The following is a 25,632-nucleotide window of genomic DNA, read 5'->3' on the forward strand; positions in this document are numbered from 1 at the left end:
AAGGTGAATACAAAAGCGATATTGTGGTATGAATTTTAGATGAATTTGCACAATCTTGAAGAACTCACAGATGTTCCAAGAATGCTCAAAGACTAATTGAATTGTTTGGGTGGGAATAGTTCATTGACCCATCAGACCTGAGATTGTAGCCCTGACCTGTTACCCACTGACTACCACTTGTTCCTGCTAATCATCCAAATGTAATGACGATACACAGAATGGAGTATAGATGTAGGATTTTGAGAAAAAGGAAACTGTCTGCTAATAATGTAATGTGATTCCAATTGTTTATTTCGTAAAGAGCTACACTCAACTTTTAATTAAAACTAGTATTATTATTTATAAGTATTAAAATATCTACAATATTGGTTTATTTTATTTCAGTTGTCGGAAAATAAAGTTGAACTAGCTGATCTCTACAAAGATTTACAAAACTCAAGAGGATTTTCAGAAGATTGTGAGCAAAGTATTTTGCATCAGTTGATTTGTTTGCTCATACAGATCACATCAGGCTCTGATCCAAAGGTATTTCAAAGAAAATATTCTGTTTCTTAAAGCATGATAGGTGACTGATTAATTTAAATTAAAAAAAAACCAAATAAGAAATGCAAGAGATAAAATTAAATGCAAATTTACAAATAAATTCAGACACAGGTGTAGTTTGCACTTTGCATTAATCTAATCCGTGACTGGTACACATGTACCTCTGTATTCTCTGTTGTTTTTCACTGTACATTCATGAGCAATGATTCAGTTTAAAGCTTTAACCTAAAATTAAAACAATCTTATTTTTTTTAAAGAGATATGCTAATTTAGGGAAATTCTTGTTAACTCAACAAGATAATGTATATACTGATTGTGACAATAATCGATTCATATGGTTGATCGTACAGTGACCATATTACGATCATATTTTTTTGTTTCTGTTACGTTTGTTTTTTGGTAAACAGGAGGGCAAGTACTTGTACAGGATGACATACTATAATTAGTAACTACACATAATATTTAAACATTTTTAATTCTAATAAATATAAAAGAATATGAATTATTACATATGAATAAATTAATAAAATTAACAAGTAACGCATTATAGATTAGAATATAGAATATTCTTTGTTATACTAGGAATATATTACATTGTATTACGATAGTCAATAATGACTATTGTAATAACATAGTAACAACATATTTTGTGTGTTGAAATATAATAGTTTCATCCAAGTATTTGAATAGTTTATACATTAACTGTTAGTCATCTGTCACTTATGTGATACATTGGCTGTACAAAAATTTGCTAAATAAAATATTGTATTTCAAAATTTGTGAGATAGTGCTAAGAGTACATAAGGTTATTTTTATGTCTTATACAAATGCTGATGTTACAGGTTATACATCTTTATAATTCTTTTTATAAGTCAAATGGACTTAAAAATGTATAAACTAAGAACTGTCATCAATTTTAATTCTTAAAATAAAGGTTTACCTAACATCTATTTCTTTCTAACATTTGCTTTTATGCTCTTTTTTTATTTAAAAATTATTATTATTGTATAAAGATTTTCAATACAATAAATGAGCCATCGAATTATAGTAAAGAACAATAGGGTGGAAACAGCAGAGGAAATGATTGATAATAGTATACTCAACATTGAATACTCAAGCATACTAGCAGCAGAAACTGTAGCAAGTAAGTGTGTGTGGTGTGACAGGCCAGCTACGAGGCTGCGTGTTGCCTGGGAGAGTTTGGGCCAGCAGACCTCACCACACTTGGCCTCAAGCCTGAGACTTCAGCCTCATCAACTCAACCCCAGGATGTGTTCTTGGAGTGTGTGGTGAGACATCTGTACCTGTGTCTCTTCGACTCCGATGTTGCAGTGATCCAAGCTGCTTCTGATGCCCTCTATTCATTGTTCAACAGTTTCCACCACCAACTGACAAGTAAGCTTCAAACTGTTCTACTTTTTGTTGAAATATTATACCAAAACATAGTTTTTGAGATGTATGTGTACCCTTACCCATTTTAGAACAAGATGGTCAATCTTTACCAGAATTGCCAAAAAAAAGGTCAGAAAGAAGAATACTGTCACTTTACATTTTCCTATGATCAATGAAATATTTTAAACATAGTATTAATTTATATTTCTTATAGTAAATAATCTAGTTGAGAGAACTAATCTTTTGATGTAATATTTTTTATGGCTTTGGCTTGTCAAATATTAAGTTTTCAAGTTAGCACTGTAATATTTCATTAACCAACTGAGGGTGAAAGGCACAGCGTGTGTCCTACCGCTCATCAGACCAGAGGCCAAAAGGCACAAATAGTGTGCTATCAGTTCTGTTTTTAGCAATGACTATTGGTATTTCTTGACATTTCTAATACAATGCGTTTGGATTCCCTCAACTAGGGTTGGAGTTTTAGTGTTTTGACAGTAATACATAAACATCTGGTAGAATAAGCTCATATGTTCTGTTATATTAGTTTTAATTGAATCGTTGGTTAGTTTTCATTGATTAGTTGGTCAATACAGATCTATAGTAAGCTGTATTTTTTTAGTTCAGTTTCAATTAGTGTTTGGGTTTTATTGAGTGCTTTATGTTTTGAGACAGTGTGCATGAAGTTGAAACACAACTTGTTTGTTATTATTCCTGACATATTCATGTCACAGCGTTCTGTTATTTGTTTATTTTTACCTAGATTATAGTTATGTGTTAATTCATATTGCAGATCTTGAAACAAAGTGTTACTGATTTCTTGTATCACTGAATGATGGCCAATGTCTGGAAAAATCATGTTTCTTTCATAATAGAATTGTGTTTATATTTTCTAGATATGCTAACGGAAGAACAGTCTGAACTGTTTTATCCGTTTGTCAGCTCAGCGAAGAAGCAGAAGAAGTTAGTCAGTGTCAATGAAAGAGAACTGGAGGACCTAATGTCAATGTTCTGCCCTGACGAGGTGTTCTCACATAGACAGTGGGTTATAAGGATCATGTCCGCCATCTTACATTCTGCTCAGTTAGGATATCTCACACCAGTTTGTAATTTTAAGGTACCTGCAACACAGATTTGTGATTTGGTGTTTCTAAATATTTAAATTTAAACATTATTTCCAAATAATGCTTAGCTTACATTTTTGTCGTACAGTGATATTATATTGAGCCTGATTCTTCAACGTTGTATAGCAAGACTGGACAGTTTCAGCCACACCCAAGCATTAGAACATACCCAGTTCATGTTGGGTTTACCTCCTCTCATAAGTACAGTACAACACAAGTGAGAACAAACACGACTAGTATGCAACGTTTGCTGTGCAACAATCCCAAGCCCATCCCCCAGACCCTTATGAAAGCGCTGAATTCAATAATATGCTGTCAGGTTTCACTACATGATTCTCCTGGGCGTAGACATGCAGCAAATGTGTTGAAACTTAAATTACGCAATCAACTAAGTGAATTTAGATATACTGGGTTTCCAAGTCTCCCTCCTTCCCACATTGATTTTGGAATGGTTGAAAATGCTCAATTCTCCTTTGAGGATAACATCACTTGAAAATGTTTTTCATAAATTTAAAAATTACCTCCCTCTCCCTAAAAATTGTGAACTTTAGAGATCCATAAGTGAAATTTATCCAATATAGTGCCCCATTACAGTTCAAATTTTACCATTAAAAAGTGTTTGTTCAAACAGTAGTAATATTAGTTAAAGCAATCAGAAATTGGTTTTCTTGGTCATTTATTTTGTTGTTTATTTAGTGTGTGATAAATAAATTCCATTTAACATTTTATAGTTGCCAGCTACTTTCTTTGGGACTTGTGTATATGTCATTGATGCAGTAACAAATTAAGTATTTATAGTATAAAATGTTTATAATTTATTCCCTTTGATGAATTTTATCTTGTCCAAGAGCAAGTGAACAAAAAAGTCAGTATGAAGATTTAAATTCATAATTTGTTATTGTTACTTTGTCCTCCATTTCTTATATTGTGGGGTATTTTATTTGTATAAAAACATTCGAAATAACTGTAATTATGTACAATATTATTTACTTGTTTATCGTTTAAAATAATAATTTTTTGGCATTTTTCTAATATTATTATCTTTTGAAGTGCTTAAAAGTTTGTTCCTTACTTCCAGGAGGACTTCTGCAATGAACTATTTCCCATGGCCATTGACCTCGTGCTCTCTACCCTAAAGAAGAGGTCATGTACTGATTTATTTATTGACCAAATTAATGAGTTTTTCGCTCGTCACGCAAATACTGATTCCTCAGGTACATAATAATCATTGTTGGAGTTTTGTGCTTATATGCAATACGTGAAGGATTTTATTTGAGACAAGTGTTATGAAACTTCACTTTTTGTAATTTATTTGTATGAATGTTTACTTTTTATTTTATTTTAAAACTTTGAACTTTTATCTGCAGAATGCAACTGAACTTATACTAGAAAATGATATTATGTTTGATTTTTAGGAAACCACAGTAACACAGTACACTGCAGATACATGAATAAGGTTTTTAAGTAGCATATAGCTGCTTCAAGGTTATACTATTTAGCAAGTATAGTTACAGGGTAGCACCTCAGTATAGCTTTGGCAACTTGACATGTCAGTCATTTAGTTCTGTTTGTGATAAATGCTATTTTTGAATTCAAGGGGCTATTGTTAATTTTTTTCTTTTAATGGAACAAAATGGAAGGCTAAACAATTAAAAATAAAAAAACAGCGCAAACGTACCATATTTAATTTTAAAACGTAATTTTTCTTTGGGTTTTGAGAAAGTTAGACTTGTAATTTATCTATCTTTGGGTTAGGTGATTTTTAAAATGACTAAATCTGAATTAGTTTAACTCTACTAATATTGTGATCTATGTTGGGTTTTTATTGTGGTATTTTTTAAATTTTAACACAAGTTTTCCCCCCATTTTAAACCTTGTGAGCATTTTAAAAGACTACCTTAAATAAACAATTAAAATAAAAGAAAAATTATTTTGGTTTAGTTTTTTATGATTGTTATAGTATCAGTTTTAATTGATTTCAAATGGAACGGCTGTTTAAGAAAAAACAGAAAGATATATACATTTTGGTGAAAATTGGAACCTTGATTATTTTTATTATTGTTTCAGTGGAGGTTTATGGTAGTCGAGATTCTGTATGTACCATGCTGAAAGTTGTACATGTTGTCAGAAAGTATACAGAACAGCAAAGGTAAGAATAATAATAATAATGTTTTATTACTGATATGTTTTAAGTACAAAAACACTAATAGTTTGAATTATGTCTAAAAATATCACTATTATAATAGCAGATACACATTTTTAGCTTTTTTACCCACCCAGTTCATCAGCAAGTTTACCAATTAATACAGTATTTAAAATTTATATAGATTTTGTTCTTTCAATAAAATAAAAATAAAGTAGGTAAATTTACATCAGTTTTACATTTCTGTTACAAATTAAACCCTATATATACTTTAAAAACATCATTCTTTATTAAAATTTAAAATGAATAGTGGATTTGTTATATAATTGATCATAAGAAGTCAAATTGATTTGGATTATAGCAGGGAGGACTCAATTCTGATAATCAATACTTTGATAAGAATAAGAATAAGAATTCGTTTACTGATACTTGAGGATTCTTAATATCACGGCTTATTTCACTTGAGTCTGATACCAATATTTTTATAGCATTTTATAATAAAATAAAAGAATAAAATAAAGAAAAGTATTTAAAATATGTATAATATCAGGACTAGTAATATTTTGAAGCAGAACCTGAAATCTAATCTCAAAATGAGTTAGTGTTGTAATTTACGTATGGAAAAACAAGATAGACAGTAATCACTCTAGTTTTTAAATAATATTTTGATCACAGTTCATATTTTATGCATTTATAAAAACGCACATTGCCAAATATTCACGGGTAACAGTTAATCGGTAGTACGCAAATTACTGATTGCTAAAACGTGATATTACCATTATTGCCACAATATATTCTTCTTCTTAGTAACAAATAACACGGAAATCAGATTCGAGTCGGAGTTAAGAATTGAGACCACAATTAATGAAATGAGAAATGAGAAAGTTTATTATCTTTAAACATAAAATATGCAATCGACAAAGTCATTCTATGCTAAAGCTTAAATCCCACTATTATATATTGTGTACATTAACAAACTTGTCTAGCGGGCTTAGTCAATGTTACAGGTAACAATTATTACATTCTTTCATCAACCAGGCTTAGCTCTAATTTAGCTAAAATTTAAAAATTTAACAACGATATAACAGAAAAATTTACAAAAGGATAAATTGTAATAGATAAATTATTTACAATTAAATAAATAAACAGGGGGTACTACACTAATTTTAAAATCTTAAGGTACTAATATCACAGGCCAAATAACTTTGTACAGAGTCAAACGCTTTATCTTTGAGCCAATGTTCTAAAACTGCCTTAAATCTTTTTAATGTTACATGTCATGCCTCTTGAGGCAGTTTATTGAACATCTTTAATTTCATAATACAGCGACTACTTCTAGTTTTTTCTAATTTTATTGGTAACATTTCTATCATATGGTTTTTCCTAGTAGGATATCTGTGAACTTCTTGTCTAACCCTGAGTGTTTGTAGATTTTCTTTAACATCAACCAAGCAACAGTAAATGTATAGGCTAGGTAGAGTCATCATCTGTAGTTCTTTAAAAAGAGGTCCACAGGACTCTATTTCTGGGACATTTTTTATTACCCTTAGGGCTCTCTTTTGCCATATGAAAACCTTTTGAGAACCACAGCTATTACCCCATAGTGTAATGCCATATCTAAGATGAGAATGGAAAAAGGCATAATAGGTAGTAATTAGCATATTCGTTGTCACAGAATTCAAAAGCTTACGTAAAAGAAATGTGACTCTATTTTTTTGTTATCATACTGGAAGCAGCCCATCACTAATAATTAGTATAATAGTAAAAATGTTATAATAAATACATTGTATTCCTACCTATTATATATATATATATATATATATATATATATATATATATATATAATTTAACAATCAAGTTGATAGTGACTTTTTGTTTCAGAAAAATTAATTACCTCAGTATTTCCAGAGCAGCTATTTTCTGTTCAGCTTATTTTACTGCAGTGATGTATGGAGAGTTATGGGCAAGCGAATATAACAGGTATACACTCTATCAATTCTGATCGAGCATTTCAACTTAATGTGATATGATAAAGGTATAGAAGTTATCTAATCAATTACTCAATGTGAAAATTATCTGAGTAGAATAATCAGTGTGATATTTTTATATTTTAACATCAGTTTAACGTTAAACATATGGCCAGTTCATATGTAATATTGTTCTCTATGTTTTCTGGTTTTTTCTTACTTATTCATTTATAGACTCAGTTGTACCTTGTAGTTTTAATACGTGAGATAACATATTTTAACCCATTTGAGACTAAATGATGGGCTCAGCCCATCAGTTCACATTACACAAAGACTGGACAGGCCGTGTCCATCAAAAAAGGAAATGGAAATTCCAAGGCAAGTTTTTTTGTAGTGTAAGCTTTATTGTCTTTGGACTTGTAGCAGTAGATGGAGAGATTGGAAGTAGTTAACCAAAGTAAGGGAAAAACATGATTCTGTAGACAATATTTGATTTGAAATTCATATATCCTATGTTTATGTCCTTGTTGTAACATGTCTATTCGGAGACGAGAGAGCCGCAGTACACAAATTACTGATTGCTAAAACATTGTTTTGTGTTTCAAAACCATAGATAGATAACTTAATTAATAAATTATCGTAGTTTATAAATAATAATATTTGCTTGCAGTTCAAATTTTCTTTCTTTACATATGTGCATCACTGCGAATCTGTTGCGTCTGTTCACTGATGAGAGCGATCAACGTTACACAAACTACCACTCGCTGAAACGTGTTTTTGTGTATATTGTCTATGAAAAGACATAGATCTTTATTCTATGGCATAGATAGATAATCTAAGTGACGCTTTACTGTAGTTTTGTAAATAATATTTTGATTGCATTTCATACTTTCTGTATGTATTTTATATATCATTTGTGAAAATTTTGTCTCAATTTCATTCATAATAATATTATGTGACATTTCATGGTTACCAATTATTGTGTCTTCTAATTCATCTTCCCTGTGTTCACTACAACTTTCATAACCCAAAAATATTACTGATGGATATAGAGAAATGTGTAAATATATGCATATATTTTTATATATAGTATAGTAAGTTCATAACATTTATATACTATTATTCACTGCGAAGCTCATCTGTTTCTACTTTAAACCATAGAAAATATTTAGTCCTTGGAACCAATAAACACAGTAATTTTTCAGACTTGAATGGGTTAAATAACTGAACAGTTAGGCTATATAAGAGAAAGACACTAGAGTAACAAAAAATTCACTCCCATTAGGGATTTTAATGAAGAAAATAGTTTGATTGTCATGATAGCTAATAATTAACACAAAATATTACTCCTCACTGAAATAAGTATGTATGTGAATTATTTTGTTTAGTGATCGAGGAGATCTAGACGTGGAAGGTTTGACTCAGCTTGAGTACATTGAGGAGAAAGACTGTGAAAATGGACAGATTCTACAAAATTTACTAAGAGAGGTAAAACCGCAATAAACAATTTTATTGTAACAAATTCTTGTCTTAATATTTAAGAAATAGATATAAATGTTTGTTTGAATTTAATTTGAAATACATTTATGAATGCCAGGCTTACACGAAGATTGGAGAGCCGGACGCAGTGTATGGGTGTGGTAACTCTCACCTACGAGACTGGCAGACACAGATTCTACACTACCAGTACGAGGGCAGGTGGCGCAGTGTGGTGGAGGCTTGTGACATGCAGCTGGCCCTGGATCCCACACTTCAGCTGCAAGGTTGGAATTATCATTTGACATTTAACACTTCCTTATCCTTTATCGAAGGTCTGCCGACAACACAACATTTTGACTACCATCCTTGTCGGAGTTGTTCCGTTGTAACTCTTTCACCATCTGTTCTATTATTAGCAAGTGCATATGTAGTTGTTGATAACAGCGATAAATTCCATAGTCATTCTGTGTTTTCTTTGTAATTCAATATACCAATGTTGGCTTGCAATGTTTGTTTACATCTACAAACATTACATCAGCTAAGCCGTATCTGATGATAAAAAAATTACTTTGTAATGGGCAAAATGAAAAAATATCAACAAAAGATTGTATTGTTGTATCTAGTGATAGATCAGTATGGGGTAGAAGGTGAGAAATTTTTTGTGAAATACGTAAAAGAAAACTAGGTTTACACTGTGCACTGTTTTAAATAAGATCATTACCAATGAATTCAGTAGATATCTTGTGCTTAGTTGTTAAAAAGTTATATAGTGCTAATACATCTCTGTAATAGCATTTACAGTTGCAATTGTAACAACAATAATTACAAAAAATACAGTGCATACTGTTTCTCTCATTCCTTGCCTAATTCCTTTCAGTACTGTGGTATGCTATTTCCAAATAAATGGATTGGAAACAGTTCATAATGTTTTCAACTGTGTCTACTTTAGAGAGTACATAACATGTTTTGTGGCAGGTCTACAGAATGCACTGCACCACTGTGGCCTGTACCATCTAGCGGGTAGGGTGTCAGAGAGACAGAACTACGAGGCTAGCTGGCGGCTGGGACAATGGGAGCTGGTGGAGCCGGAGACTCACAGCCATGACAGCCTGGTGTACTGCGGACTACGATCTCTGCGTGGTGGCGACACTGCCCGGGCTCTGCAGGCTGTCCGTCAGGCTCGCTCACTGGTCATACAGGGGCTCGCACACACAAGTCTCGAGGCTGCCACCAATGTCTATACTCCACTGGCCAAGCTGCGATCTCTACAGGTTAGCGTCAAAATAAACAAAGCAATCAAAACAATAATACATCAGATTATGCAATAGACATATGAAGGAATCCAACTTAAAACTGCACTGTTATTATTTTACTCATTTGTTGTGTAAAGGGTTGTTACATGAGTAGTTATGTTGTACTGAGGACCTGACAGGTTCCTCTTAAAATCATGTTGTCTATCCATCATTGCAATAACTCTTGATAGAAAGGTCATATAGACTTGACATTTGCTAGGTGGGTTCATTGTGATCCAAAAGAGAAATCTTGATTTTGGGATCAAAAGATCAGAGATAAAACAAATAAAATGTTAAAACTTTACATAAGTCTTATGGTTAAACATAATGGTAACGAGAAAATCGCAAATAAATAAATTTGTAAACATGGTAGTGTCTAATGTTGTGGCACATACACCACCCAATGCTCTTGTAACCTTTGGTTGTAATCATGTTATATGTGGAGTGTGGACAATGTTATATAAATATAGTATACTATGTTAAATATATTTATGTCACAATATTTTATTATATATTTAGGTAATATCCTGTCACTGCAGTTGGAAAGTCTGATCCAAGGATACAAAATTCTGTTATTTTATTGTTGTAGTTCTTTACAAATAAAAGACTTAGTTCCTCAGGTAATCTATCTTTAACTTTTAAAATGATTGTCTAACTCGATTTAGAACAGTGATTTGATGTTCAGATTTTCCACTAGTCAGAGTTTAGTCATAAAAAGCCATTTAGTTTAATTAATGTAGAATGACCCAAATTTGGTTTATTTATTGAGCCTCATAAAGCAAAATTAATTAAGTTTGCATTAAAAGTTTTTTCAAATAAGGTATTTTTTATTCACTCTTTGAGTGCCACAACCATTACTTCCAGTCATAGTTGTAGGATTGTCATAATGTAATATCAATATTTAATATCACACAACACACTGGTAATTTATGTTCTTAAAATCGTCAAATTATTAACTCCATGGCACTCAAAGGATGAAAGTGTATGTATCTTGAGAAAATCTGTGATAATTAGAAAGCATATTTCTGTTATAGTTGTGTTTCTTTATGTTCATGAATATTTATTGTTCAATTACTGTACATATTATATTTTTAATATTTACCTTCTTCTGGGAATGTTATCAGGACCGTGTAGGTTTCTAACAATGGAAATATTCATAAGTTTTTTAGATGTCCTTCACCAAATATTGTATATGTTTTTATTTCAACAAATTAAAGAGTTTTTTAATTTTTAATTTATTTTTTTAGGAGATAGAGGACTTTGCAACTCTAGACTTCATGTCAGTCGCCAAGAAGTGGGAGGAACAAGATAAGATTGGGTGGAAAAAATTCACTCAATTTGAAAGTATTTTGGCACAGAGAATTACCATGTTAAGAATTAGAGAAAATTTAAATCCGGTAAGTAAGGAACCTTTTTATTCTGAACTATATATTAATATTTTTTTTTCTTAATGGTATTTATACATCATTACAACAGTCGATCTTCAATAATTCATAAGTACTAATAATATAATTTGAACTATCCACAAAATCATTGTAACTCCACTATACATTTATGTAACAAAAATATCAAAAGATAGAATACATATTGCAGCGGAGAGTCATTGGTACTATCCTGACTGCCCTTAGGTCAGTCAGTACATGACTAGTATCAGTGATTTTTGATATAAGTAAGTATTTCTATACTAAGTATTTGAGTGTTTTAAATATGTTGAAATATATTTTCTAAAACTGTAATGCCCAACCTGTTTTAGTTCTTTAGCAGTCTTATTTTCTTAAAATTAATCTAAAATAGGCTTGTTGTTTAAAAACTGTCATGTTTACTATTGCAACAGCATTAGTTGTACAATATTAATTGTTTAATATTCTGTTTGAGTGTTGATTTTGAAACTTTATTCATACATTACAAAAAACTTTTTTACTGTATTATTTACAAAATACCTAGGTTCTCTTTGGTTTTACAAACATCCAAGATATGGTGTAGACAATGTTCGTCTGTTTGTACAATGGGTATTCAGTAAGAGGGAGGGAGGAGAGGGGATGACTCTTTGCATGTGAACACGTGTTTCATCGGTTCTTACTTTTATCTCTAATTTCACGTGCTTTTTCTACACAGTTTTTATTTAGTTATATCAGTTTTTAAAGCATTTCCTTCCACTTTGTGTGAGTGTAATAGTTGCAGGTAAACTGGCCGGAGAGTTTTATGTGCGTCCTATGTTTTTTACCAAATATCTTTATTAAACATCCTTTGTATTTTATTTAAGAATTGTTTGATGCCAATGTTAATGATACGTTCTAAGACGTTTTATCAAAAAAGAATATCAATGTTATGATACATAGGGCTATATGTATATCACTATGACCTTGCCTATTACACATGAAAGTGTTCGACGGCAATAAAGGGTTCTTATTTTACTATTTTATTATGTACATATTTGGTAACAATCAAAAGCTCTTATACTCTAAATACGTCTTTGATGAATTAGAAATACGCCCAACTACAGTCCCAGAGTCGGGTCTAAAACTGCAATGTTATTGTTACAAGAGTATTTTTGTTTCGTTTAAAACGGCTGATTATTAAAATACATGTCCTGATCAGACAGTTATTGTCAATCCATTAACCAACTTAATATCAGCTGAATGGTTATAATATAACATCCAATGAACAACGTAACATTAAGTCATTATTATGGTTTATACTTGTATATTGCTACTATTGTTGTTTTATTAAACATTGCTGCAGAGGTTTAATGATGAAATTGTGCAGGAGACATGCGCCAAGGTAATGTTGAGAGCCACTGAAGCAGCAAGAGAGGAAGGCCTGTTCACAGTCGCTCACAGCTGGCTGATGTCTCTGTCCCACCTGCGAGAGTTGTCACCCTTACAGTCTCTGTCTATCCAACTGCTCCAGGCCCAACTATACTGGGACAAGCAAGAGGCCGACACTGCCAGGTTCTGCTTTCTTCTTATATCATATTTTAAAAGCAATGGGGCAGTAGCAAAGTGAAATTTATTTTAGTTCTTAGTCTTATTGCTTTCCACACTGAGGCCAAAATATTCCAAGAACTTAGTTGTAAAAGTAATGTTTTGACTCAGTGTGAACTGGGAAACTTAGATGTTAGTTACATTTTCTTCTCAGGAGTTCTTTGTCAATGTTATGGTGCCTTACATCTTCAGTTGGGGTTGCCACAGGATTACCTGTCCATAGAAAAGGCGGCTTTCAGTCTTAAAATGCCTTCCAAATCAAAAGTCAGTTTGTCATCAAAATATGCCCTGCCAGTCGTACAGATCACACTGGGTATCTCCACTTAACCAAGATAATAAAGAAACCATCAAGAATTGGAAATGAACCAAGGATGAGAATGGACGTTACTAACTCTGGATAGACACAAAGCTGGTGTTTGTCACCTGGACAGGTAAAAAGCTGACAGGGTCACACTGGAGAAATGTTATACCATTAGGGTGAAGATTTTTGCCTGAAGTTCTCCCATGCCATGATCAACATTTAACCCCTTAATTACCACACCTCCATGTTAACACGGGCAATCCCAATTTGCGTTCAACTGCCACACCCATGTTATCACATGCCACACAGCTGCTTCTCTACAAGACACCTGGTAGTTGCAAGATGATACACATGGGCCTCTAGTAGTGTTTATTTGAACTACTACAAATCCACAGTAGTGTTGTTTAATTGCTACTACATTCTGACAATCAGTTTAAGAAACTATCATGAAAGCACATGGTGAAGTTTTACTTGAACATAAGAATTAGAACGTTGTTGTTTTCTAGTTTTTTTCAATTGCATTTTTGAAGTTGCTATTGTATTTTTTTTCCTATTTGTATTGTAGTTTAGTTGGCAGAAATTATTTGTAATTAAGGACATTTTATCAATTTTATATTTGCCTAGATGCGTTGTGAGTTAGGTATTCAGCAGTGTGTATATTTTCTAAAAATGATGGTGATCAGTATGTGGCATCGAACAATTTACTAACCACAATCTGGCATGACAAACAGGATCCTGGGAGCAGTTTAGTAAATGATGTTGGTGAAGTTGAACATTGTGGTCGAGGAACACGCAACATATATGCTGACAGTAGAGCAGTTCTATATGTTCCTCCTCTTTAGATGTCAAAAAACATAAGAAAAGATTAAGCATGCACAGATAAATATACACTGGTTAACTCTCCAAAGTCACTTACAACAGAACTCTATACTTTGACAACAGAACAAGTTGTATGTCAACAAAAGTCAATCATTATGAGTACCTGAGAGCTCATAGCCGTCAGAAGGACAGAACATAAGGCTGGACAATAGAGCTGCACTACACAATCAGTGCTGTTCACACCATAGAAGGTGAGACTCTGTCAATGAGGAAAAACTTAATGTTGGCATGTGGCAAATCTGAAAAAAAAACTGGAGAGTGAATAGTTGTGAAGGCAATATGCAGAAGCTTTGTTTTTGTCTTGATCCTACGTTCATAACCAAATTTTGTTGGTAAAATTCCCTCAAGTTCAAAAACAAGTTGAAAATCCAACATCATATCTTTGTACCTATTTGCACTCTTACTATACTTGATAAGTTCCCGTACAGATCAGTATCCATCAAGGAATGCATAAAAATAAGGCTAATAAAGAAATCAGTCTCTTTGTATAAAAATATTTGAATGAAAACACAACATTAACTAACTGGTTGTTATCTAATAACCTTTAAGGATAAAAATGTAAAGCTTACATACGTAATATTGTTCGTAATGTTTGAAAGAATTATGTAATGAAACTATCAAATTTTGTTATTTAGATACCACCTGCGACGCCTGCTCGGCCATCTGAAAGACACAGAACTATCAGCGTTATATGCTAGAGCTCTGCAAACCTATGGGGCCTGGGTAGCTCACACCAGAACAGAACATGCTCAGCAGATACTGGACAAATATCTCATCCCAGTAAGTTTTCCTATCGCTGTTACAAAGTATTAGCATTTACATTGTCAGTTAACAATGAGATTGAGAAATCTATTAAGGTAAATTTGTATACATATTTTTATATTAATATGAAGATTTTTGGATGAATACCTACAGTACATACCAATTCTATACATTGTGTAAAAATATTCCTGTGAAAATATATGTTAATATTACATATTAACATATATTTTCACAGTTATATGATAGAAAACTAATGTAATTAAAAGACTAATTTATCTTTAAACTAATTGACATAGTTTTTAAGACAGCTTTGACTGAGAAAGTGAGTGTTGTGGGGTTATGTTCCCTTGCAGTTAGGCCTCCGTGTTGTAACTAAAGTAATTTGTACTTTCAATCACTTTTAACATATACCCTTATGAAACACAAAAATTACTTTCAACATGCTATAAGACTGTATAATATCAATAACATAATTTTGTTACATATTGCTCTTTAGTATTTTACAGTAGAATTTAAAAAATAATAAAGCTCTATCTGTATTTTTAAATACATAATAAATAAAAATGTTGCTAAATCTCAAGCATTGCTTAGGAAAACAATTAACTATGGCTAACATGTCTCTCAATTTAGTTGTCTTATCGAAAAATAAAAGTAAAAATGGTTTTTAACGAAGACTTCTTTTAATAGTTGTAATATACTCTAAAACTTTATTCTATTTCCAAGATGTTTAATGCTGTTTTTCCAACAATTAATAAAAGTAGTACTTGTTAGGTTTATGGTGGTCCTACTCTTTTGTCCACAGGCAGTTGACATCTCCGATAATGAGTTCAGACTTGTGTCAGCCTTCACTCTTGCCCGGTACGCAGACAGTGAGTACCAGACATTGCTAAACTACATCAAGTCCTCAGTATACACAAGCAAGATGAAGAGCATATCGGAGTCGCTGACTAGTGCTCAGAAACTGTCTAAGGCTGTTGAAGTCACCAAGAAGTCCACAGATATCGACAGGCAGACAAGGATAGATCTACAAAAGTCCATCAACATGCATGACAAACAAAGCAAGATTGACCAGACCGAAGTGGAAAATGCACAAAAGGAGCTTGACAATTTTCTCATTTTGGCCATCAGGTACACATTTTCAATAAATAAAGTGTTATTATGAAGTAGAGAGAAAATTGTCCATGTATTGTTTCATATATTCAAGTAGAAGTTTGTTGTGGAGAAAATTCCTCTTCCTGTGGTAAGCACCACTACTGATGAAAGTGCAGAAGCTCTCTGGCCTTATTTCTGTTACTGGCATTGACAGTTGCAGGTTGTTACTGGAAAAGAACTTAAAGTAAATGAAAAATGTCACTGGGAGTTGGAACACAGATGTTAAAGACACTTTTAGAAAACCATTGCTGCACAAAGTGTACTAAGTATTGGTGCAAGCTTTAGAAATTGAAGGAAAGGTGTTGCCAATATATCATTGTCAGCAGCAGGTGTCTCTGTTAAGCACGGGTCACACTAGGCTGATTGTAAGCCGCTGGCTATCAGCGGCTGGCAGTAGCGCCAGCAAGCAGCGGCTGGCAACCCGGTCACATTTCGCTTTTAAGTCGCCTGGTTCTAGTTCTAGTCAGCGTGTCGTCTGTGGGTCCACACGAGTAATTAAGCGATTATTAAGGATGTGTGTGAAGGAGCTTTGTGAGAAAATGCTCAACCGCAAGAAGAGACGTTGGTTGAGTAGACCTTGGATTATGAGAAGAGAAGAATTAGGAGCATCTGCAAGACTTCTCCAAAAGTTACAAGAAGAGGACCCAGAAACATACAGAAATGTTTTACGAATGTCAGCTCCTAAATTCCAAGAATTTCTGGAATTAGTTGAACCGTTGATTAAAAAACAAAATACCAAGTTCAGACAGGCGCTTCCGTGTAAGATCAAGTTGGAAATTACCTTACGGTATCTCGCAACTGGAGATAGTTTTAGGTCTCTAGCGTTGTTGTTTAGAGTGCCGCACAATTCGATCTCTGCCACTGACAGCTCCATGCCAGAATACTTCCGCTGTTGGAAACCACACAAGCTTTGGCTTGTATACCTCGTTTGCACCAGCACCACTTTTTATAGATTTTTTTATCTTACTCAGTTCTTTTCTGTAGGTGTCGCGTAAACTCTTAATCTTCTTTTTCAAGAGTTCAACTGTCGCAGTCATCCCAGCATTCATTACGTTTTCCAACAGTTTATTGTAGGCTGTCTCTTTGACATTCCTATTAAGGTAATACTGTGATGAAACGTCCCATAAGCACGGATAATTTTGAAATAAATTCAAAAATTCAATGACCTGCTTCCCCGACCACTTCAACTCAGCCATTTTTTACACTATAAATTAACAGTTACCTACGAAACAGCAGTAGCCAAACGAACCCAATGAACAAAACAAAGGATGGAAACACAAAACCACGTGTAGTTTACTCGCCGCTGACACGCTACTGGGGTGGTCAGATTGCGCTGCAAGCTGGCGCCAGCTTGTGCGAATGAATCACGTGACCTGCTAGTTGCCGCTACCTGCGACCAAAAGTTGAACATGTCCAACTTCGCCAGCCGCTGACAAATACTCGCCGGCTAGTAGCACCAGCTGCGGGTTCTGTGGTCACATCAAGCTGGTAGTAGCGGCTTCCTTTAATTCGCGGCTGCAATCAGCCTAGTGTGACCCGTGCTTTAGACCCCAACCATCTAAATTTCTATTATATTTTACACAATGTTCTGCATTGAAAATAAATTTTGTTAGATAATTTTGACTAAAAGAAATTCTGAAGGCATTTTTCGTTTCTTTACTAAACATTTATACCACTGGAATTCTGCATTTTCTTATTTTTTTACATTTATTGTTTTTCTTACCTCAGAGGTTTTAAATAATGACATTTAAAAAATGCAGAATTTGATTTTGGTACTCTTTTGTCAAGATGTTATTTCAACATTTTACTACTTTTTAATATTTAACAAATGATTAGCAGTTTATGAACAATTTAGATTTGCACTAATTTATAGAAAAACATGATTAGTGTTTATCATGGTTGAATTTTTAAAACCCAAGTTTAAGTAATTTTGTTATTGTTTTTAGTAATTGTATTTTGAATTTTAAAGCAAGCACGCAACATAACATTTCATGCAGTGTATGTAAGTATTCCTGTACACAATTTATTTTAAAGTACTTTTTAAAATGGCTGAGAAATGTACTCATTGAATCTTAAGTGATGGTAGTTTTCTTTCTAGGCATTATATGATGAGCTTGGAGATTGGAGAGTCTGACAATCTAAGTATTTTCCGTGTTGTCTCATTGTGGTTGAACAATAACGAGCACGATGAGCTGCAAGAGGAGTTGTCAAGGCACATCAACAAAGTGCCAACGTTCAAGGTGTTGCCTGTGCTGCCCCAGCTGGTGGCAAGGATCACGGAGAACACGGGAGAGTTGTCCATGTCCTTGTTGCACAATCTAATTGGTAATGTATTCGACACATTTATCTAACTGTACGCAGATGTTACAATATATTACTATTGTTAATTAATGTCTTAATTGTACTGTGAACTATCAATAGTTTTAATAGTTACAAAATAGGTATCTTGTTTTTTTATATTCAGATCTTTTTCAAAGACAAAATTGTATTTTTTCTATTCTGCTGATGTCTAAACCCTAGTAATTAATATGAGGAGCACATTATTTTCTTTATTTGTCATTGTATAGTAATTTTGTTTATTCAAATATCTTAGAAGGCATGCTTTATATCTCCATGCATTACATTGAAACTACTTTAACTTATATCAGTCATCTTGCTGGCAATGACAAATTTATACAGAAATGTCTTACAAGGAAGAAAAAAATTGTTATAAACTTACTTAACCCTGCAACTGGCTTTAAGTGATTATCAACTCATTAACTACGTTTTCAAATGGCACTGATCTATTTTTGACGCATTAACTATGTTATAATATTATCTCTCAGCAAGTCTATTTTTAATTTGTTTGAACTAAAACATATGTAAATTTAAGGGTAAAGATCTGAGGTTTCATATTATACCATAAAACATTCTATAGTTACATTAAATTTGTAATTAAAAAATGTTGTTCACATTTCCAATTGTGATTTGTTCACATAATTTCAGAGCATGCAAAAATTACTGTATATTTGTTCCAATTTCCTGTTAAGAATTTATGGTCTGTGTGTCGTTATTGAAAAGGGTGTATCGTTGGCTTTCAGAAACATTGTTTCAATAGCCTGTAAGCAAATAAACGTTTATACAATAGTTGTTTGAAAAGTTTATGTTTTATAAAATCCCAAAATGCCTAATGCGTCGAAAATAGCTTCATTAAAGTTTATTTATGTTTTTTTTTATTGCCTGGAAGTAGAGAAACTCATATCAAAACATAGAAGAAATTCTCTAAGCAACAGTATTACCACTGAAGACGTTAGTTGTCAACAATAGTGTATTGTTTGCTATTTATTTGTATCTTTTAGATTTTTCATTGTTTAATGTGTAATATAAACAAATGTTTGTGTAGTGTTCTATAAAATAGTGAAGTGAAAAATGTAGAAGATTGTGTAAGGTTTGAGTGAATTAATTCCAATTTTTGTGGAACTGCAGGTTAGCCAATGTTCATATAGGTTCACAATATTTGTATTTTTTAGTAAATAATTTATCATACATTTCACAATGAGTGTTAATTTGAATAGTAGTGGCATTAGGAATGTACTGGACAGTATATTTTGTATTTATTAAAATAAATTTTACATTGGCTGTAAAGGTGCACTATACATTGGAAAACATTTTATTTTTACTACCTTTTTATGTTATTCAATTTATTTTTAAAAGTAAAATTCAAATTGTTTAATATTTAATTCTTTTGTAGTAAACTACATCTATTTCTAAAAACACTGATATTTTTGTTTTCTGTATCTTGAAAAATAGATGAGCAGGGATTAAAATAAAAATCCTTACAAAATCACAAAAAGTGCCTGTCATTTTGGGAAAAAATTGTGTCCAGCTCCTGGACCTTTAAACCTTCATTTACTAGAACTTGTTAACAGATTTCAGAGAAGTTCTGAGATAACAATTATTGACAAATCTTGCCAACAAGAAGCATAAGATACTTAGCTAGATTTAGTTACCGACATACTGTATAACCATTGACTGTGTGACCTGTTGTAGAGAGGTGCGCCAAGGACCATCCTCACCATGTATTACCTCTGTTACTGGCTCTGGCCAACTCATACAAGGACCAGGACTACTGTCAGTCTTCACTCCAGGGGGTCTCCAAGCCCGAGGTGAGTACACTGCATTAGAACCCCTCAAACTTGATCAGTACTAGAGAATATAACCTGTACAATGACAGAGTGGCTGCCACCCGACCAAGAAAATTTCAAATTCTAGGAGTTAAGTCTTACGACAGCATTAGATTCCAGATGCTGCACTAAAAGGAAGGTGGACAGGAGCTAAACTCAACATTCACATTAAGTCAACCCTGCCCACCATAGTTACATTATGCATATTAATTTCATTCCTGTATTTGCAACTAAACCACAATAATATAATGTTGCTCAGTTAAAATTTGTTTGAATAACTATAACCCTAAAATTTAAAATTTTAAAATGACTGAATTAGCTAAATAAGTGAAAGAGTAATGATTGAGAACTTTTCAGGAGGTTTTGAGCAGTGTTATGCATAATGAAAGGTTGTATACTTATTAAATATGGTACCTTAAAGTCAGTGTCAGCTATGGTATATGAATTCTTGAATTTACCTTTTTAATGTCTATATATTGTAACAGGTGAAATTACGACATTTAAATATTCAAACAACACCACAGACATTGAAGTTTGATCGTTATTTAAATACCGACTTGGAACAATATGACTCAGCCAACAGGGGATTACAACGCATGTTAAAAAGCGGTTTATAAAACTGATCGTAAGCAAGTAGCACAACCAACGAGGGGCAGCACACTTAGAAAATCGATCGTGAGCAAATTAGCACAACCAACGTGGGACCTCGATCTTATGCAATATCCATTCTCAATTTTAATATCATTCCAAATCAATTAGTTCCCTTTTTTTATATATGCTATTGCTCCAGAAAATGTTAATTTTTAATTTTTTTTCCTTCAAGAGTGGTATATTTTCAAAAGTGTATTTTATTTTCAGACAAGAGTTGTGGCTGCTCAACACATGCTCAACAAGATGAAACAGAAGACCAACTTGAAGACATTAATTAGAGACATGCAAGTAGTTTCTGAGGCTTATATCAGTCTGGCAAACTTCCCTCACACACCTGATAAATCGTGCAAAGGTAATTTAATTTCCACTGTAGGTAAAATACAACCTAGAATGTCATTAACACATTCTCTGCGGCAAGAGTCACCGGTGACTTTAGTACACTTTTAGTTCAGAACTTATTGGGTTTCACCAAACCTACTGTATTTGTGGAATGTACATTTTAGTGTTTTACCGATTTAATTGAGATAGAGAGAAGTATATTTTACAATTATTACAATAAAGAGTATTATTAGTACGAGTCACCGTGCTGCACAGATGGCTCATGCTGCACATGAACTAGACTGCTTGCACAGTTATTTCTTATGAGTGATTCTTTTCCATGATTCATTCATACACCGTTGTTTCCCTTGTTCATGTCATTTCAACTGATGTCATTGTCTGCTAGGTTATTGCATCAGCTTCCAAATTAAAGGGTAGATCTTTTCATTTGTTATATTTTTAAGGTTCATTCAATAATTCAATGTTGGTCTAATTGAATATAACCAGTTTTTAGCATAAGTCTGGTAGTTGCCTCAACTACATTTAAAGCGCTATAGCGCTGACGTACGCTACATTCCACTATCTCCATGAGTCTCTCTGGTGACTCACGTCATAATATGAGACAGATAACCAAATTTATCAACACAGCGAATATGTTAATAATCTTTTACCAAGTATAAAAGGATAACCAAAAGTAACTAGAATAGGTACTCCTGGGGACGGAGCATCCATAGTATGTAGTTCTCTCGCTATGTGTGCATGGCACAGCTCATTGGCAGTTCAGCTCAATAAATGTTCATGTTAGTTCACGTGTTGATTTAGTTGCAAATCCCTGTTTCAGTGTTTAAGATACCTAAGAGTGAGCCAATAACGAAACTGAAGAGCATGGAGCATATTCTGTGCCCTACAGCTCATTGGCAGTTCAGCTCAATAAATGTTCATGTTAGTTCACGTGTTGATTTAGTTGCAAATCCCTGTTTCAGTGTTTAAGATACCTAAGAGTGAGCCAATAACGAAACTGAAGAGCATGGAGCATATTCTGTGCCCTACAGCTCATTGGCAGTTCAGCTCAATAAATGTTCATGTTAGTTCACGTGTTGATTTAGTTGCAAATCCCTGTTTCAGTGTTTAAGATACCTAAGAGTGAGCCAATAACGAAACTGAAGAGCATGGAGCATATTCTGTGCCCTACAGCGACATTGGCAGTTCAGCTCAATAAATGTTCATGTTAGTTCACGTGTTGATTTAGTTGCAAATCCCTGTTTCAGTGTTTAAGATACCTAAGAGTGAGCCAATAACGAAACTGAAGAGCATGGAGCATATTCTGTGCCCTACAGTGACATTGGCTGTTCAGCTCAATAAATGTTCATGTTAGTTCACGTGTTGATTTAGTTGCAAATCCCTGTTTCAGTGTTTAAGATACCTAAGAGTGAGCCAATAACGAAACTGAAGAGCATGGAGCATATTCTGTGCCCTACAGCTCATTGGCAGTTCAGCTCAATAAATGTTCATGTTAGTTCACGTGTTGATTTAGTTGCAAATCCCTGTTTCAGTGTTTAAGATACCTAAGAGTGAGCCAATAACGAAACTGAAGAGCATGGAGCATATTCTGTGCCCTACAGTGACATTGGCTGTTCAGCTCAATAAATGTTCATGTTAGTTCACGTGTTGATTTAGTTGCAAATCCCTGTTTCAGTGTTTAAGATACCTAAGAGTGAGCCAATAACGAAACTGAAGAGCATGGAGCATATTCTGTGCCCTACAGTGACATTGGCTGTTCAGCTCAATAAATGTTCATGTTAGTTCACGTGTTGATTTAGTTGCAAATCCCTGTTTCAGTGTTTAAGATACCTAAGAGTGAGCCAATAACGAAACTGAAGAGCATGGAGCATATTCTGTGCCCTACAGTGACATTGGCTGTTCAGCTCAATAAATGTTCATGTTAGTTCATGTGTTGATTTAGTTGCAAATCCCTGTTTCAGTGTTTAAGATACCTAAGAGTGAGCCAATAACGAAACTGAAGAGCATGGAGCATATTCTGTGCCCTACAGTGACATTGGCTGTTCAGCTCAATAAATGTTCATGTTAGTTCATGTGTTGATTTAGTTGCAAATCCCTGTTTCAGTGTTTAAGATACCTAAGAGTGAGCCAATAACGAAACTGAAGAGCATGGAGCATATTCTGTGCCCTGCAGTGACATTGGCTGTTCAGCTCAATAAATGTTCATGTTAGTTCATGTGTTGATTTAGTTGCAAATCCCTGTTTCAGTGTTTAAGATACCTAAGAGTGAGCCAATAACGAAACTGAAGAGCATGGAGCATATTCTGTGCCCTACAGCGACATTGGCTGTCAAGAAGTCTGGAAATTACGAAGACGTGTTAGGTAAGTGAGAGAGCTCAAGAGAGTCGTTCATATTACGTGTAAGTACGTAGTATGTATATATGTATGTAGTGTGATATTTTCCAAATTAGTGTCTACAATAGTGCACAATTTAGATCTCGGAGTCAATTGCTAGTCCCACTCAGTATTAGATGGTTTGGTATTTGTTCTGCTTCCATATCAAACAATTTGATTATCAGCAGCTGATGTTTTCCTTTCTTGGGCGGAGAGCTTTATAAAAAATAAACTGTTATTATTGCATAATAATTTAAAAAATGAATGTTGTAAAGGTTTTGTTGTTCTTATGTATTTTACATGCTAAATACATTACAATAAGTTTTCCTTTTAGAAAGAATAAATCTTTCCATGTATTTCATCTTTTTAATATATAGTTTTGTATGATTTAAAATTTATGACTTTAATACAAGATTCATATTTTAATATTTGAAATTTTTGTGTGAAAACTTATTAAAAAAAGTAAACTTAAGTACTAAGTAAGTACTACTAAAGAACTTACTTAAGTAAGTATTATTTTTTTAAGTGAAATTGACAAATAGTTGTCCTTTGATAAATATTTTTTTTAAATAACATAACTTATATGAAATGTCTCGTATTAATTCTGTAGAATTTTTCTTTACAGATGTTCTTCGTTTACTACATCCCTTATGGATTCAAGAACATTTCTATTAACATTTTAAAAAGTTATCAACTCTCTGCTATCCTACTAAAGCCCATTTATAACTTCCACATGTGCAGGCAATTGAAATGACAAATTTGAAGATCGTTCTTCCTATAAACAGTATACAATCAATATAGTCAATTGGATATACAATTAACTTTATCATTTAGTAGCAGATTCTAAAAACTGTACTCAGGTTGAGATTATGTACAAGAATGTCAAATTTATGTGACTGCTATATTTTCCAATACAATTATTTTCTATGTTACCCTCAAAGAATGTTACAATTTATAACTGCGGCAATAATTTCTTTACATATTATTGTGTTAACAGGTATTCAAGGATTTGTTGAAACGTACTATTCTGTTGGTGGTATCAATGTGCCAAAAAAGATAGAGTGCATTTGTACAGATGGTAGAAAAAGACCACAACTTGTAAAGGTAATATTTTATTTTAACTATAGTAATTTTTGGGAATTATAATAGCAAGATTTATAAAATTATCAACCCTTAATAAATGTCTTTATTTCTCTCTGGCATGCAATTAGTTTGAAATAAATCTTAAAGTTTTATTTGAATTAAAATTTCTAAACTTATAAGAAATAAAAATTATAAATGATTGAAAGACTTGTATTTTTTACAAATTAACATCAATAAGAAAAAAATCATCTTAGTTCCCAATATACTGAAAACAAAAAATATAATCATAATTTTAAAGAAACAAACTTGAAATCCCAATTAAAGTCATCCTACAGCTGTAAAAAATCTTCGTATGTGACATTTAACATGCAATTTTTGCGCACAGTTCTCAAGAATTGCATTCTCATCCTCCCCACATGAAAAATACCATCAAACACACCAGTGTACAGTGCAAAGTGGCATTCGATTGCTATGACAACCAGTTTCGGATCGATAACCGGCAAACAAGAATATAAAATAGAATGCAGCTGTTGTCTGACGTTTAGTTAACATTCTAATACTTTTTTAATTACAATTCACAATGGATTACAAAATCTTTGATTGCGAAATTTGTCCTCATATATGTGTGTATTCATTTTTCTGCAGATCTCATGTAATTGTGTCAGAAGGGTTAAGATTACATAAGTATTAGACAGTTTGGAATGTTATTAAAATTAGTTTTCATATATTAAAAGAACAGTTGACTTAGCTAATACATTACAATAATGTCTAGTGGGATTAAAATATTTTAACATGTCAGTTTCTTGCCTTACCAATATTATCAATAAAATGAAGACAATATTTTTTGTTATCAGGGTAATGATGATCTGAGACAGGATGCTGTAATGCAACAAGTGTTTACAATAATGAACTCACTCCTCCTTGAAAACAAAGAAACTCTAACCAGAAGACTGCTCATCAGGACATACAAGGTGTGTTTTCTTAGTTTTGGTCGTTGCACTAGTATAG

At 33.0% G+C, this 25,632-nt stretch overlaps 1 protein-coding gene across 5 annotated transcripts in view; it reads left to right on the forward strand.

Annotated features, from left to right (window-relative positions):
* Positions 1–25,632, forward strand: part of LOC124362635 (serine-protein kinase ATM) — a 132,802-nt gene that overhangs the window by 88,900 nt on the left and 18,270 nt on the right. For 2 of the 5 annotated variants that reach the window (XM_046817309.1, XM_046817310.1), the window contains exons 30-48: positions 385–525; positions 1,710–1,938; positions 2,829–3,049; positions 4,135–4,270; positions 5,124–5,205; positions 7,081–7,179; positions 8,555–8,654; positions 8,764–8,929; positions 9,621–9,916; positions 11,185–11,334; positions 12,704–12,888; positions 14,737–14,881; positions 15,666–15,991; positions 18,114–18,340; positions 20,045–20,160; positions 21,037–21,181; positions 23,416–23,529; positions 24,539–24,645; positions 25,479–25,595. In XM_046817309.1, coding sequence (XP_046673265.1) covers positions 385–525; positions 1,710–1,938; positions 2,829–3,049; positions 4,135–4,270; positions 5,124–5,205; positions 7,081–7,179; positions 8,555–8,654; positions 8,764–8,929; positions 9,621–9,916; positions 11,185–11,334; positions 12,704–12,888; positions 14,737–14,881; positions 15,666–15,991; positions 18,114–18,340; positions 20,045–20,160; positions 21,037–21,181; positions 23,416–23,529; positions 24,539–24,645; positions 25,479–25,595 — 3,102 coding nt within the window. The other 3 variants (XM_046817312.1, XM_046817313.1, XM_046817311.1) reach the window with 3 other exon arrangements.

This window comes from Homalodisca vitripennis, chromosome 5 (genome assembly GCF_021130785.1).
Source record: "Homalodisca vitripennis isolate AUS2020 chromosome 5, UT_GWSS_2.1, whole genome shotgun sequence".
Lineage (NCBI taxonomy): Eukaryota > Metazoa > Arthropoda > Insecta > Hemiptera > Cicadellidae > Homalodisca > Homalodisca vitripennis.